General features: G+C 35.8%; 2 protein-coding genes across 2 annotated transcripts; both read right to left on the reverse strand.

Annotated features, from left to right (window-relative positions):
- Window positions 1-343: 343 nt before the first annotated feature.
- On the reverse strand, window positions 344-5,407 carry LOC128546469 (uncharacterized). Its single transcript, XM_053517018.1, has one exon. It carries the CDS (start codon window positions 5,405-5,407, stop codon window positions 359-361), a length of 5,049 nt encoding a protein of 1,682 aa, XP_053372993.1. The 3' UTR covers window positions 344-358.
- A 9,068-nt stretch (window positions 5,408-14,475) lies between these two features.
- LOC123543702 (uncharacterized) lies at window positions 14,476-17,625 on the reverse strand. The gene is made up of 4 exons (XM_053516615.1): window positions 17,316-17,625; window positions 16,980-17,140; window positions 16,426-16,647; window positions 14,476-15,400 (listed from the first exon to the last, which is right to left on the reverse strand). The coding sequence occupies exons 2-4, from the start codon at window positions 17,071-17,073 to the stop codon at window positions 14,898-14,900; spliced, it is 819 nt and encodes a 272-aa protein (XP_053372590.1). The 5' UTR covers window positions 17,074-17,140; window positions 17,316-17,625; the 3' UTR covers window positions 14,476-14,897.
- Between the last annotated feature and the right edge of the window lie 594 nt (window positions 17,626-18,219).

An 18,219-nucleotide genomic window follows, 5' to 3' on the forward strand; every position in this document is an offset into this window, starting at 1 on the left:
GCACTAACTTCAGCCATGAAGGTCACTAGAACATCGTGTGTAAGAGTTTTGACAGGAGCTAACATAGATTCTAAAATCCTACGTGCTATACCAATCATCCTTTCCCAGGAACCACCCATATGAGAGCTATGAGGAGCATTAAATACCCATACACAACCCTGTTTATATAAAAAAGCTCGAGTTTTCTCATCTTCTACATTAACCGCATCAATGTTAAGGTGGTCTGTGGCGCCAACAAAATTTGTTCCGCGGTCTGAACGGAACTGTTTTACTTTGCCACGGATAGATATAAATCTACGCAGAGCATTTATGAAAGCGGAGGATGACATTTCGCCAATAACCTCGATATGAATTGCTCTTATTGTGAGACAAGTAAACAACACCGCCCATCTTTAGATGAAGCTTGACCTCCACGTGTACGTCTACACACCACTGACCAGGGCCCAAAAACATCGACACCTACATAAGAAAAAGGGGCTGCCTGTTTAACTCTATCAACCGGTAAATCTGACATTTTCTGTTCTAAGAACCGGCCTCTTAGTTTCTTACATGTTATGCAGTTGTAAATCTGAGAAGAAACTAAACGTTTTCCACCCGTTATCCAGAAACCTGCGTCTCGTACTGCACCTTCAGTCAATTGTCGACCTTGATGCTGCACAAGGGTGTGAAAATGATTGACTAGAAGTTTGGCTACACAGTGTTTTCCTGGCACAATTACTGGATGTTTCTGACTAGACTCAAGACTACTTCTACTTAAGCGACCACCTACTCTAAGAACACAATGCTCATCAAGATATGGGTCAAGGGCTAAGATAGAAGAATCCCTTTCAATATTGCGATGACCTTTCAAGCAAATGACCTCGTTCTTGTAAACTTCACCTTGAATAACCTTAAAAATGAGACATTCAGTTTGCAACTGAAAGTCTGGACTCTTAGAAAGTGGACATCTGTGCCAACCTTTGCACTGTGACTCACTGCAGTAAGAACAAGCAACATGTCTCAAGGTAGAAAGAGCTGCAACAAGTTTAGACCATGATGAAAACTTTTCAAACCTACTGCTTCCAAGGTGTTCTGAAACTTCAATACTAGCAACATTGACTGACACATTACAACGGACTTCTTTATCCTGATCTGGGTCAACAATGGGAAAGAACTCTGGAATTGACTCAGACTGATTACGTAGGAAAGTTGGACCTAAAAACCATGAACTACGTTGCAACTCATCAGGAGAAGCACCTCTGCTTCCAATATCTGCAGGGTTAACATTAGACGAAATGTAATTCCATTGCTTTGGTTCACTAACACGTCTAATCTTTTGTATACGATTGCTAACATAAGTGAAAAAACGCCTAGTTTGATTGTGAATGTAACCTAAAACGATCCTACTGTCTGTATAGTACCTAATCAGACTTAATTCTAATCTCAACTGATCAACTATTGTTTGAGCAATACCTACAGCAAGAACGGCTCCACAGAGCTCTAAACGAGGGATGGTATGACCTTTAGTCGGAGCGACTTTTGACTTTCCCATAACAAAAGCTACATGGGAGGTGCAGTCATTTGTATGTCCTACCAAATATGCTACTGCTGATATTGCCTGTTCTGATGCATCACAGAATACATGCAATTCTAAATCAGTGATAACTCTGAGTGATACTGAAAAGTAACTTCGAGGTATTTGCAAGCTACTCAAAAGATGGAGTAAATTCTTCCAGTGAAGCCATTTTGCCTCTAAAGCTGTGGACAATGGTTTGTCCCAGTCACTATGTTCGGTCACTATATCTCTGAGTATAAGTTTCCCTACTATGGTGAAAGGAGCTAGAAAACCTATAGGGTCAAACACTGAATTAACCGTAGACAAGACGTTCCTTCTCGTAGGAGTTTTGTGTGGTGTTTCAACCACAAAAACAAACGAATCAGAGTTCAAATCCCACTCAAGGCCCAGGCTACGCTGCATAGGTAAATTTTTCTCAAAGTTCAAACTTCTCAAATCTTTAGCAAGATCATCAACTGGAAAGCATTTCATTACCTCTACATCATTAGATGCTACCTTATGTAGACGCAATGAACTATGCCTAAGAGCTACCTGAGACCGTTTCATTAAGTCTACTGCTTCTTCTGGACAGGACCGAGACATTAGACCGTCATCTACATAAAAGTCATTGTAAACAAAGTCTTTAACATCTTCCTCACTGTTCTCTACTGATTTGCGAAGACCATATGTGGCAATAGCAGGAGAGGGGCTATTACCAAAAACGTGCCTACACATGCGATATTCTATCAAAGGTTTCTCTGTATCGTTGTCTTGATACCAAAGGAACCGCAAAAAGTTTCGGTGTTCCTTATTAACCTCAAAACAATAAAACATTTGTTCGATGTCTGCAGCAACTGCTACAAGTTCTCTCCTGAACCTCATCAAAACGCCTAATAAGTTGTTAGTAAGGTCTGGACCTGTTAACAACACTGAATTCAAAGATACTCCCTGATATGCAGCTGACGAGTCAAAAACCCCTCTGATCTTACCAGGCTTTTTTGAATTATAAACACCAAATATTGGTAAATACCAACATTCCTCCCCATCTAGTAAATCTGGTGCAACTTCAGCATGACCGTTTAACAGTATTTTGCCCATGAACTCTGTCATATGTTCCTTCTTTTCAGGATTCTTCTGCAAGCTAGTATGAAAAAACTTAGCTCGTCTAAGAGCTTCAGATTTGTTATTGGGTAACCTCTGCCTAGGGGTCTTGAAAGGGAGTGGAGCAGTCCACTTACCACTAGTGGTTTTCTTAAAACCATTATCCATGATACTCAAAAATTCTCTGTCCTCTACAGAAAAGGAAGACTTATCATCATTCGGCTCTTGAACAAATACAGGGTCATACAAGCTACAAACTCTTTCATCTAAAACAAATCTATTACTACATGGCTGAAACAATGACGGGCGACCATTGTTCAAAATCTGAGTTTTGTTGACATTTACTTGATCCCGAGCATGGACTTTACCAATACATACCTCACCAATCACTACCCATCCTAGCCCTAGCTTCTGAGCAAAAGGCGCTCCAGGGGGACCTAAGACTTGATCATTTACATGATGTGCTTCTACAAGATCTCTACCTATCAGTAGCAAAGTTTCAGCTTTATCATCAATGTCTGGTATGTAGCCAGCAATGGGGGATAAATGTGGATGGCAACTTGCATCATGAGGAGAACAGATCTCTTCACGATTGTTTGGGATGTCTGAACATTCAATGAGTGTGGGCAAGTCGTAACTAACAGAACCATCTACGGACTGAATGACACAATTAGAGGCTCGGCGACCACGTGTAACATGTGTGCCAGCGCAAGAATTTAGTGTGTACTCAAACTCTTGACTATCTATATCTAAAAGTGTAAACAACTCTGGTTTAACAAGTGACCTGTTACTTTGTTCGTCTAACATTGCATAACATTTGACAACAATTGATGGGTTTTCAGAACTAAAAACATTAACTAGTACAAATTTAGCACAAGATTTTCCATGTCCGTTGCCACAAATCTGTGTACATTTGTTATGAACAGTATCATTTGTTCCTTCTCGCTCCCCGCCATTCTGTTGTGGAGGACTTGAACTTGTCACATGCATAGCACCAGTGTGATTTGAACTACCACAATCACTACATTTTACTGAAATACGACACTCTTTTGCTTGATGCCTATTTGAATCACAACACTTGAAACAAATTCTATTATTTTTCAGAAATTGCTTTCTTTCACTAATACTTTTTGATTTGAATGCTCGACATTTATTTAGACTGTGATTTCTCCTATGTAATGGGCAGAATTCCTCCATAGACTTGCGGTCTGTGACATCAGTTTTCCTAGCATTAACCGGTTTTCTAAAATCAGATGTACCATTAGCGGTAATTTTTTGACGATCACAAGAAGGGAGACTTTGATCATTTTTGATCTTTGCTTGATCGTGTATGAAGGTGGCAAACAATGAGAATGGGGGAAAATGAACGTTGTTTGTTTCCTTGTAACTGTTTGCTTTTGAAGCCCATCTCTCTTGAATGTTCAAGGGTAGTTTTGCTAGAATGGGAGATATTCCCACTGCTGAATCAAAGTACGCTAAAGGTGTTTCAAATTCAACATCTTCTTTGAAGGCTCTTATTTCTGCCACTATATCTGATAGTTCATACCACTTAGTGTTATCACTATTTGACAGCTTTGGAAATTTCTCAAGTTTTTTCATTATAATTTTATGGACAATCTCAGGCGACCCATATCTTTCGTCCAAACGTTCCCAAATTTTTTGAAGACCTAGTCTGGGATCTTTCCTGTATGCTGATTTCAGACTTAGTGCGTGTTTCTTGGAATCTGGACCAAGCCATTTTATAAGTAAGTCAATCTCTTCTGGGGGATTTACTGACAACTCTGAAGTAACTTGCTTAAAGCTGCTTTTCCATGACTGATATGTTTCTGCAGAATCATTGAAACTAGTTACTCTTGAAAATACAAGTTCTTTTTTCAGAATATAATTCGTAAGAGTTTCTGAAACCGGAAATTTCTGCTCAGACGATGTTTCAGGAGCTACATTTTGTATTTGATTAAGGAAACCTGTAACTTTATCTTCTGTGTTAGTATCTGGTAGTTTTTGTAAATTCAGGTCTTTTACACTTACATCAACCATGCTTTCATTATCTCTATGCGACATTCTTTCCAAAGCATCCACTTCAGCTTGGGCAGCCGCTGCTGCTTTTTTTAAAGACAACACATTTAAGTCACTTTCTAATTCAGTTAATTTTCTCACGTTGTCTGCTGTAGCTATTTTTGTTTGATGTTCCAGTTGAGCTTTCTGTTTAAGTAACGTTGCTTCTTCCTCAGCATATTGTGCATTTGTTTTAGCAACTTGGGCCTCAGCGTACTTAGCAGTTAATATTTCAATAGTCTTAGAAGACTTACTTGAAACATGGGATCCTTTCATCGAAGACTTTTTTGATGAAACTTGTGAACCTTTCACAGACAATTTATCGGACGACACATGTGATCCTTTCATTAACTGTTCTAGGATTTGTTGTTTTGTTTTTTGCACAATGTCTGCGAAACTAGAAATTTCTTTGTCAAGTTCAACTAATTTTGCCTTGAAATGTTCATTCAGACGAAGGCTTTTCTCTGTATTAGATGCAATTAAGAAGTCACTATACACTTTAGCAAGAGATAAATATTCTTCATAACTGGCTTTTATATTTTCATCAAGATTGTTAAGAGATGTGACACTGACATCTGTACTGACATCTTTTTTCAATAATAATGAAATTTCACCATATCTGGTCGACGATCTCTTTTCAAAGTTTACGACTTTTTCATCGAAAGCTGCCATCCCCTTTAATGTTGGCTTTCTTATTCTTTTATGTGTAATTGACATTTAGATTACCAGAATTAACGAATAAATAAGCAGTCAGTCCACTGAGACGAAGGCATGACCGTGTCGTATACACCCACTGTGCGTTGACTTTGTCCGTTGCCCGTGTCTGTCCAATTTACTGCCGAATGGTACTTTTACTATGCTGTCTTGGGATTTACAGCTAGCTAACCAATGACCACAACACTTTCTATTGTTCCAAAATTTATTGGGTTTAATGTATGCGTGTGTCGAGTGTGGTAAAAGTCTGCAAATACAAGAATGGAAATCTATCAAAATATGAACATTTTCTGTTATACCGTTTAACAATACGAAATTTAAACTAATTCTAGTTATTTAATTATTATATTTATGAAAGTATACAAGTGGCAATGAAGTTTATAACAGTATTTCTATTGAAGACCATTTATGAAAATGTACGTAACAAATAGGGTACGAATACATTCCGACTTGAACAATCAAATTTTCGCAACAATTACTATATATACTATAAAAAGCAATTAGCTATTATGAAACAATATCGGTATGATTCAAAAGAACCAAACTTACACCATGAGGGGGCATAAATGGACCACTAAATTATGTTTATTCTGAATTTTGGAAGAAACCACCTCGTGTTTAAACAGCTGTTTCCGATAAGATAAACTATACGCAAGATGAAAAATTACCAACAAGAAAAAACTACCAAAAGAACAATGCTCAAAAGCGCTGGGGGTCAGCACAGCAACAACAAAAAAAATTGCGAAATTAGGAGTGAGAAAGGTTTTGTCCGCACTGCTACCTGTAAATGCGACATTATGTTACTTGTGAAATATATTTTCTGTTTTTAATTCGTTTTAGGTTCAGACACCGAAGATAAATTTACGAAAATCTATGGAATAATTATGATTCCCAGGTAAAAACTTTAATGGGCAATTCTATACTAACGAGCATGTTTATTTTATCTTTCGAATGATTAATATTACCGTTATTACATTATATAATTCCAAAACCGTTTATAAATGTTAAAAAATGTAAATAAAATGAAAGAATAGATGCGAGTGAAGACATTTGTAATCAGTTACTATAAATATAACAGCCTTTTTATGTGGCGTACTTCTGTACACGCGCCGTTTTATAGGGCGTACATCGCTAATTTTGGCATAATGCTCCCCTAAAACATGAATTTACGCCATGATATATATTTTTATTTGTAACTTGATATACTATTCTAGCGTTAAACAGGTGAAAAGTCAACAGAATGATTTTAAGAGAAAGAAAATGAACCTGAAAGTGAACGTCCGAGTTCGAAACCGAATTCACACGTCCGTTTACTCGAATGTTTGAAGAAACTAGAGAATTACTGCCCAAAATCGCATTACCATGGGGAGCGTGAATGATCTGCAGCTCGTACTGAATATATCGCTTCTATAAACACGTTGAACTTCAATGAAAATAAGTAGTTTTTCTTACCTCACCATACAGAATGTTGACAAAATCAACAGGAAATGCCGGTAATGGAACGTACAATATACCGTGTATGTAGCGTACCCACCGTAAATGCGACGTATACGTTGGACACGGTGTATTTAGAGATAAGAGGTCTGTGTCAAAATAGATAGCAAACCTCCTGCAATAAATCTGAACGTAATAATGAACAACTCGCAAATCAAAGCCTTGAGACGCCTGGCTGGTTTTGGTAGATATTATTTTCTGTTTTATGGCAACTATTGTGTACCTCAGTGCCGTTCATTACCAGCTAAGAAAAAGCAGATAATACCTGAAGTTACATTTGTCAATTTAAAATGTCATGTCACCAGTACAACAATAAAAACAACAAACAGTTTGAATGCAAACAATACACCACCCCGGCCGCTCCCACCCCATCCCCACCCTCCAAATAAAAGAAAAACAAAATAAAATAAAACGAGTGTTTAAGTTGAGTAAAAAATATTCTAGTGACGCTTCACAATGCACGCTTCGCTTCCCGTTTACAGTTTCCTGTCATATATACTTTTTTTCATATGACATCGTATCGTGAAGTAGAATCAATTAATCGAGTATTGTGACCTCCTCTTGGCAGCTCTGTTCTTGCAAACAAAATATTCACGAGTCTTTGAATGTTGAAGCTCTATACAGCATAATCTCAACATAGGAAGCTCACGAATATGGAGCCATATTTCATTTTAAGCCATATTTATCTTGACAATTCAATTTGATATACAGATTCCTTCTTTTAATCTGCCGCTTTCCTAATCGAGAATTAATCATGATTTTCTGTCGTATCTCCCAGCTAGCATAATATAATAGAAGATTGACATTCTATAATTCAAATGTAACAACTGGCCTAATTACATAAATTACAACTTTTATACAATAGTCACTTTATAACATTAATAAACTAACAGTTTTTGTATTCTAATTTGGTTTACGAGTTAACGTTATTGTATTGTCTGTTGCATTGTGACTGTAGATTCAATTTTCTGTGTAATAGAGTTCCACTTCGGGCAATGAGGAGTAATACACATGCCATAATTAACCTTTCATGAACAAACTTGATCAATCCGAAACTGCTATTAGATCAACAGCATGAGAATGAAGCATTTCGGTAGTTATGTTAAAATAGGTACAGATGTTGTGATGCCGTATGGCAGAGACAACATATTTCATGTGCCTCATTGCCTTCCAAGGAAATCCTAGGTAATGAAATCTGTAAAAAGATCGTTTGGAAGAATAGAAAGCAAGCAAGCAAAATAAAACATACTTGGTCTGAATGAGTCTGTTCATGAGAGAGATTGTGCAAACAACCTCCCTGACCTAGCACCGGCTGAAGCCGAAATCTTATTTTAGAAAAAATACATCGAATGGACTCTATATTAAAGCCACAAACTGTAACAACACCGAGTCCAAATATGGCGCGTCTCTTTACGACAGCCAGACAGCGCTTACAGACTATTGTTGAAATTTAAAGCAGCATGCCTCCAAATTGTTTGACAACAAAAAAAATATTTTTTTAGATCCGGATCCGGAAACACATGAGAATTTGCTGTTTTTACTACTTTTTACGATGAAAATCGAAAAGCGTTTGTCACGCTTTTACTCCAGGTAAACTGTCTTGATTATAAATTTCTATATTTTGAAGTCACTACTTCAGCTATAGTGTTATTGTTTACGACGACGGGAAAATGTCTTTATTGCCGCGGCGGTCCGGGTTTCGAATCCCGGCGCGGTCATATCTTTTTCTTGATTTGGAACTTTTAACATATTTTAGAAACAAAAATTCATACTCTAATGTTCATACTATGACTAAACTTCAATTTGAAAGAAATAGTTTTTAGCCAAATCTGGGGGCATGCTGTTTTTATTTTGTTATTCAAACTTACATATTGATATAAAATCTAATGAAAACACAAGTTGAATAATTAATAATGTTTGATTTACTATATAAGCGAATGTTAACGGAATTACAACTTATATATTACTCAGTATTTTTCCTACCATTTTCGAATTTCACATTTTTACAAGCAAACATTTAGGTTTTCTTTTCTTCAAATTAAGAGCACTTCTTGTCGTTATTCTTTAAACAGCCAACCTATAGAAACTGAATATTAAGGGTATTTGTCTGCGTTTTTGTTTGAAAAAGTGTTTATGAATGTCAGCAATAAAAAGTAGTGAAGGTCAAACATAATATAGGACTAATGGTATTAACCAAAGCTATCACTACGGGTAACACCGCTTTTCCAGAGGAGCGAAGACGTTTTGTTCTATTCCCCTTTCCGTCCACACAATTTGAAAATGGGAGGAGGGAGGCACTTGGGAGGGCACTAAGCTGAGCTGTGAAGTAAAGCAGAAAACAATTGTGTGTGTGTGTGTGTGTGTGTGTGTGTGTGTATGGTTAACCAAATAATATGTTAAGCACATCCTTCATTGTGATCATTAGCACGCCCGCTTAGCTCAATAAGGAGGGTGTGTCTACGGATTGTGTGGCCGAGAGTTAGGCATGAGTCGTGCAAAGAAGTTAACATTTACTTTTCAGTACTGGTACTGAATACAGTTACACTTTTAGGTTAACTCCTATCGTTACGTAACTGAAATACTTTTTGATAAACAGCGCTAAACAAAAACAAAGCGAACAAACAGATCATGTGACCGTGTATAAGAATTGATATTGAAATCCATTATCGCGCTACAAAGTTGAGATTGTTGGTGGAGGATAGGCCGGTACACAAACTCCTAAGAGTGACTTTGTGTTTGAATCTCTTACAATGGAATATCATTGGGGCATGGTTGTTCCCGTCTTTGCCCACCTTAGAAAAAGTATGTCAGAGAAAATCAGTTGACAACGAACTCAAATAAATTAGAATTTTTGTTAATATTGGGAGGTGTATGGGAAACAAAAAACAACAACAACAACAACAAAAAAGTGATTATGGTAGGGATACCCCAAGTGGCCATGTCCTTTATAAAATAGCCTCTAAAAAGAAAAAAGATAAAGGGTTAGGAAGTGTCCTAATGTTTGCTAATTCAACAAAACGGATGTCGTGCACTTTAAGACATCGTGGTAATCATATGTATATGGTGAAAGCAGTTCGCACTACAACATTGGGGGCTTATTAGTGCATGGATGCTCCTAAACACCTCCAACCTCTGCCAGACCAAATATTTGTCCACTTTCTAAATATGGCGAAATGGGTAACACAAATCAGGATTCAGGGTGGTAATCCAATGTAAATAAAAATGGGGAGTAGTAACACTCCTGAAAAAAATGGCATCACGTACTTTCATACTTCATTCTGATGATGTGTTTGAATTTACAAACAAAGAAAGGTTTTTATGTGAAGGGGATGAGGAGTTGGGTGAAAAGTGTGTCCCTGGAAAAACTATGTCACTCACATCTATACTTGGCGATTATGATATGTGTAAGGTTTAATTGGAATTCCTTCAAAATTGTGATTCGCACCTGAGACATCCGACAACATGACCGACGAACGCACCTCAAACATTTGCAACTAAACATCGTAAACATGATATTTGTAAACATCAAATATTGCATTTTCTAATCTAAATTCAAGGTTCCATATTTGAGTGTGGCTTGTATAAGAAAAACCTGAGCACAAGCTAAAACAAAACATAATAAGAAAGTAGAAAGGTCATTTTGTAAGTAGAGTAATTTTGGTTTGGAAACGTAAACACGGATGACCTAGTAATCGAACTGTAGGTATCTCGATTGATTGTGATTTTTTATACAGGCAAAACTTACTGTATTCTGTTAAATTTTGGTATGACTGTTTGAAGCAATACAGACTCTTTCAGTGAGGTCATAAATTGTGAAAAGGCTCTTCTCGGGTGACTGTCGGTGACGAGACCAATTGATCAGTTTATTATGTGTAAGCTTTTATTACTTACAAATTTGCATTAAACACATTAGTACAATGCTGTGAAAGATGTATAACGCTTTTAAACAGTTGAGTGATAAATTTATATTATGAGGTCAAAGTAGACCTATAATTTCAGTCTTTATTTTAGACAGATAATTAGAATGTTGTTTATGTAATGTGTATTTTATCTTTTATAGGTCTATATAGAGTAGAGCTGCACGTGTACATTGTTGTAGAATATGAGATTCTTTCACGGGTTGTAGGTGAAGATGGGAATAACTGTTTAAGCGGTAACGAGGCTTTGCCGAGTTACCGCGTTAACAGTTACCTGAGAGCCGGATATTCCCATCCGCACCTACAGCCAGTGATATAATCTTTGTCTTACATGTTATATTTAAGAAACGATAGTTAAGATAAAATCAATCGGATTATTTTTTTTTCTTACAGTAGCATATCAAAGAGCGGGAAATCAAAGACTGTAAACAGAAGAGACGTCATGACGTTTCAAAGACAAATAACGATATTTAGTTCCAGTTTTGTTTTGCAACGTTACGTTATTTATTTAAGAAATAATAAATCTGTTCCTATATTTTATCAGTTAATAAAATATGGGCAGGAGTTTTGATGCGTAATAATTAAATCACGAGTGCGTAGAACGAGTGATCTATTTATCCGCATCCGGACCACTGCTCATATTTTATTAACTGATAAAATTATTGGAACATATTTATTGTTTCGATTCTAACAACGCAATTAATTCGCATTTTACAGTACTACATGTTCAGCGTAATGCCTCATTCGGATCATATGCAGTTACAATTTACTCCCATGGTTAGGAAGTGTTGCATAGCCAATTAGATATTTGTACATCTGGTGCCCCCCCCCCCCCCCCCCCCCCCCCCCACCTCCACACACCCCCACCCCCAGTCAAAAATTTCTGGAACCGGCCCTGAGGTTAGTTGACCCTTTATTACGAGTTACAAGCTTAACTTTTATATGACGTCACATCATTATGACGTCATAATTTATGTCATACATTTATGACGTCACCGCTGAATCATAATTGGGCTAATTGAATTCGCTCGTAGAGATCAAAAACGTGTTTTACTGTCCTACACATAAGTCAATATGATTTTTTATCATAATTATGTTTTTGAAATGTTGTTTTCAACCATTTGGCCCTGAAATAATTCGTATGTAATTGAACAGAAGTAGAGTCTCTTATGTCACAGTCGTAGGGGGTAAAATGTAACGGCCAAACATATTTTATTTTAGATTCATGTATGGGCGATTTCGCTATATGTTTATATAGCAGTTGTTGCGGATCGTGTTAGAATTTAAGCTAACTGATGAAATACCGGATTCTTACAGTGAGATATAATCCATATCATTCACTGTTATCACTCACTGTTTTGCTGGTCTACTTGTACATTGAGTATGAGCCAGGATGAAAATTGTAGTCGCACTTTGTTCCTTATAGTAGATCTATATTAAATTTTCTCGACTCAAATTATTTTACTTATTAAGAATTGTTGCAAAATGCATATTTCAACGTAATTAAGCATAAAATAAAAAGAATTTTTTTTTTTTTTTTTTTTTTTTCGTAAATATGAAATACATCTCACCTCGAAGTCAGAAAATTTTCACATTTTCTCTCGTGCTACGCGCTCGTGAAAATATTTGAAATTTTCTCACTTCTCAGTGATATATTTTCCATATTCACACAAAAAAAACAAATATCCTCTATGTATTTTTCATAAATTAACGTTTTTGAATCGAAAACAAAATGCAATGGCGCACAAAGAGGAATTGTCAAGGTATTAGAAGTTTATCTCGTTTTATGTTATAAAATATAAATTACTGCATAAACTGTCTACATGTAGTTCTTTATACGTTATTTATTATACGAGAGTCATTTTACACTCCGGGGTGTAAAATGTGGTTTTCTTGCACACCGGATTTATGTTTTCGGTGATTTTACCCATGCCGACAAAACCCATCAGGCACCCCATGCAAGAGGACTCTCGTGCTGTTAACGACAAGTAACGATTCATGTACTGATATATATTTTTGTGTAAAATGCGATAAAAATCAAGTACCTTGATAGTTGATCTTCATTCCATATAGTACAATTCTCGATTCAAAATGAATTATTTGATTAACGGAAAAATATAACGTTACGCTACAAATGACAATATTAAACCGGAACAAGAATAATAATCTACCACAGGTTGTAGATGCAGACAGGAAATCTAGTTCGTTACTGCCCGAACCGAATATCCCCATCTGCATCTACAACCAGTGACAGATTATTATATTCCAGCACCGGTGAAATCACCGGAATCACAGTCGGGTATGCAAGAAAATGAGACATCAATAAACAAATTACTTACTATCTGCAGTGTATGTTTTCTGAAGACCAGAAATACAAATAGGTACGTGTTTGAGAAGTTTGAGTAGCATATGATTTTATGTTCTTTAAAAAGTTGAAGAAATATATTCGCTTAAAACAGGAATTGTAATTATCTTCTATGTAAGTTTTGCCTTTTAAATGTATTTTATCAATATGTTTATATTATGGGAGGTCATAAAATAAAGTAAGCATACCATAAAAGGTTTTAATCCTTTTAATACCAACACTGCAGTGTTTTTGATTTTTTTCACTTCCGTTATCGTTGCAAAGTAAGCGATTTATTGGGCCTTTATTATGGAAGCCCTGAGGGACAATTGATTTCCGTACTTCCCACTTTTGACTTCTAACTTTTGCACTGCTTACTTCCAACTTCTTGACTTCCTACTTCCTACTTCTAACTTCCCCGCACTTCTGACTTCTAACTTCCACACTTCTGACTTCCAACTTTCTGACTTTCGACTTCTGATTTCCAACTTCCACACTTCTTACTTTCGACTACTTGACTTCTTACTTTCTTCTTCTAACTTCCGCACTTCTGACTTCCAACTTCCTGACTTTCGAATTTTGATTTCCAACTTCCACACTTCTTACTTCCGACTTCTTGACTTCTTTCTTCCCTCTTCTGACTTCTAACTTCATGACTTCCGACTTCCTACTTCAAAACTTCTGATTTCCAACTTTCCCTCTTTGGAAGTCGGAAGTAAGAAGTGTGAAAGTTGGAAATCAGAAGTCGAAAATCAGGAAGTTGGAAGTCAGAAGTGCGGAAGTTAGAAGTCAGAATTGCGGAAGTTAGAAGAAGGTAGTAAGAAGTCGGAAGTAAGAAGTATAATTATTCCTGCAGATGTACATTTATGTTACCAGTTTAATGTGTTTCATCTATCTGAGGGTGCAAAGGGGCAGTTCAAGGAAATCCTGTTCTTTTAAACTTTCGCATAGTGAAATATTTTGACTTTCTTTCTGCCTGTTTTGTTAGACTGTCAAGAACACATGAGATCAAACAGAAGTATTGAACAAATTGAAATACATTGTATAGCTTTATCTTTTTCATTTTATCAAACCTGGCAATGAAAGGTTTTTGTTTTGTTTGTCGATGAACAACTGCTATTGAACAAGACTATATTTTTTTATCTTTACCTTTTGAACACAATATAGAAGTGTATTGAACACAAAGTTAATAAATTTTATTATTGTGCACTGTAAAAGTTGTGACCACTCCATTTCTTGCCACACACAAGTGCATTACATAATGCCTGCATGTACTTCCCTGACATGAATGGGTTACAATCAAGGGAGAGGGAAGCTCTACTTTTACTGGGTCAAGGCGGGTAATACTAAATGTGAGTAAAGTTAACATACTAATCAACAATAATTCTATTATGTGACGTTTGTTGATTCCAGCTTAAATACTATTTTTAAATTATAAACATTTTACATTTTGGACACACATACAGGCGGACAATGTCAAATATAAATATATTCGTCCACCTTCGGCAGAGGATAAAGAAATGTACAGTGGATGTTCTAAAAGAAATGCAATCAGTCGTCGCATTTGTTCATCTTTTAATTGGAACACAAGTGTTAGTTGTATATTTAGAACAGAATTCACCAAACTCCTGTAATAAATATCATTGATAGGTAAAATTTCTACATAGTGCAGTGCAACAGTAAGAGAGTTTTCTATATTTTAGTTCTGTCAGTATTTATAAAACAATCAGTAATCTGGTTAAAAATAATCATCATCCATCCTCTTCTTAAATTCAGGCGAAGAATTTAATACCTTATACACGCAGTACATAATCACTACTGCTGCAATTAATACAGCAAACATGATAATCAAATGAGTAAAACTGAAGTTTTGTTCAGTAAGAAAAAAATGTTTAACTTTCAGACAGATTCTTTTCGTTTTAAGTTCCATCTTTGTCCATGTTGTAATCACGGGTTTCACGGAATCGACCGGTTGATTTCTGGGCATGACCATGCGCCTTACAAACTTCAGCGCGATATTGTCTATGTATGGATTATCGGTACCAGTTCCATCTGTGTAACTAACCCAGCGTGTCCGGTTATCTTCCAACGCACCTTGGAGACTGAACTCTTTTTCAATTGCCTTTTCAACCTCTTTGAACTCCTCTATAGATATTTGTGGCTCGTCCGAAGACCAGATGTACTTGTCAACATCCCTTACAAAGTCAAACTTAGTTATAACGACATAAATATCTGCAGAATCTGAAATACATATATTTAAGACTATTGACTTATGTGCAAAAGCTAAAGAAAGTTAAAACACGTGACAGTGATTTTAGTTATATAGCAAACTCGGTTTCTCTAGTAATTCCAAGTAATGTTCTTTTTTTTTTACTTATTTGCTGCACGGGAACCTATGTTAGTTTATATTCTGACACATTTACGCTGCCTTTGATTAATTTTGATACAACTTTTTCAAGAACCATTATGATGTCTTTGAAATTTTAACAGATTTTTAATATCACATTCCGTCTTTTTATCTATCAGTAGCAATAACCACAGGAAGATAACTCTTGCAAAGCCTTGTTCAGGATTTCCAAAAAATGTGTCCACAAAAAAAATTGAAATTCTCGTATTCACTTTTCAAACCTATCTTATCATGTTACATAGAGGGTATTTAAAATACTGTATGATTTTCAAGACTTAAAAATGTGCAGATTAGAAATTATACACTGTTTTCCGAAGTGAAAGTACCATGTATTTGAGTGGGGCTAAATTTTCAGTCATATTTTTTTATTGAATGGCTTCGTAATCTCTCTAAAGAAACTAGGGAAATGTTTCTTTATAGTGGATGAATAAGTCATATTAAAATAAATCAAATACATGTAGCGGAAAAAATGCAATTAACTGCGGACACTTTTGCACAAAAACCTGAAAAAGTTGTCACGTGTCAGAATTGGTAATATTTACATTCAAAAACACAACTGATTTGTCATTCATACACATATTAGAATCCAAAAACATAATTTTATTCCTGTAAATCAAAATTAACAAAAAGCGGTGGTTGTTTAAGTGAAAAACAATTAAATACTTTTGAATCCTATTTCAGTCTTAACATTTAAATTTATCTAGAATATATTGCACAAATGTCTTAATACAATTCAAAGAAACGGACTCCGACGCGGACACCAGCTCGTGTAGGATAGCTCTCTCTCTCTCTATATATATATATCGTACATTGAGCTAAAAAGACTTAAAACAATCAAATTAACCATTACTGAACTCACATTTGACCTGTGCTGTTCTCGGGTCAGCTCTTTTAAGCACTTTTTGGAGGCAGTGAATTAAATCTGTTGGAACAACCCCCCGGCAACTGTGCACGAACACGATTTTGGTCATTTTCCATTCTGGTCTGCTCTTCTTAAATATTGTCTCCTTTAAAGAGCCAACTTTGTGTTCCTTCTGTAATTCTTCCAGGTATTCAATGCTGGTTCCCGGTGGAACATGACCTTTATAAGAAAGAACACATAAAGTACGTAGGTTGCCATTCTAAAGATAAACATGAACCTCTTTGTTCATGTTTCATGTTTGTCCGTTGACAAGAGATACATATTTGTAGGGTAAAAGGAATTATTCTTAACATTAATAACTTTAACAATGTTATGCTAAATGACTATGCAAAGTCTGTGTAGTTTAACATGCTTTTCATTTTGTACCTTCTTGCTTGAAACCAAAGCAATGTAAGGTATGCTTTTGAACTAAACATTTCATGCTTCAACATGTTGTTCACGAAATAGATTTCTTTGTTTTTATATTATCATTCTTTATTCTTGCTAAGTACCTCCAATAAGAAGCTCTAGAATTTCCTGCAACTCCACATTATCGCTGTTATCCTTTCCGGCAACATCAAAGATGGTGGGCAAGCGGGGTAACATTTACACAACAGAATGTTGTTGTTCTGTTTCGTCTACATCTTCCACAGTCACACCACAACTGATATATCTTCAATAATACAATAGGTTAGAAATCACTAAGTTGTCATTTTAGCCTACAGTAATTTGGCACCTTTCTAGCTATAAATTTATGTACTGTTTTAGAAAGAATTTAGAAGAAATTCTACAATCAAATCAATCTTTCGCAGCAAAGTGAAATAAGTCGCATAATAGGTGAGTATTACCTCTCCAATGTAAAAGTTTTTGACTGTGTTGAACCCTTTCCTGCTTTAGCTTTAGGTATGTAATTCCCAGACAGGGCCTTAATTATTGTGTTAACAATTGAACTCTTGCCAGCCCCAATCTTTCCAAGTAACAGTATTTTCTCTACATCTGTTTTGTCCCTTCTGTTGCATAGCCCAGCTATCTCTTTCAACAGTTGTTTGTTTTCCCGACGTATTTCCTCATTTTCAGTAGTCACAGCCACCGTAACATTGATGCCCTCCGTCTCTGCCATCGTTTCCTGTATCCAATGATAAATTCTTTAACAAAACAGACCTCGTCGATACAATATAACTAGCTTTTGGGTGAAGGTTTAAAAGGATCAAGAATAAAAATTAATGTTAAAAATACACTAAACGAAGTTTAACCCCTCCTGTTTCTGCAATAAAGCAACATTTTTTTATTTATCAGACATATATCACCCTTATTTTCTGATAATTCACTGAAAAGATATAAGAATCATGTTTCACTTGAAGGTTAAGCTATTCTGTTATATGTATATAATGATTTATATATTTATATATAAACGTGCAATTGAAAATTTAAGATATTAGTGTTTGATTACTAAATGAAATAATAACGTTGTATTCAAACACGGCCTGTCTGTTGTTTTCTATTAAACAAAGAATACTGTCAAAACTGTGTGTAATTGTGCAACATGATCACTGTTAGTATGTCACAATTATTACGTTTTATGGTCTAACGTCATACAGAAAACCACACAAAACAGGCGAATATTTGGTGGATGTCGTCAAGGATGTAGAAACCAATCTCTGGTATCGTGTTAGTATCGAAATAACATATTTAAAACCGTGAAATCTCTTTAATAATATCGTTGTTTGTCGTTCAGCTGCGCCCTCGTTATAT

The sequence above is a fragment of the Mercenaria mercenaria genome, chromosome 10 (genome assembly GCF_021730395.1).
Source record: "Mercenaria mercenaria strain notata chromosome 10, MADL_Memer_1, whole genome shotgun sequence".
Classification (NCBI taxonomy): domain Eukaryota; kingdom Metazoa; phylum Mollusca; class Bivalvia; order Venerida; family Veneridae; genus Mercenaria; species Mercenaria mercenaria.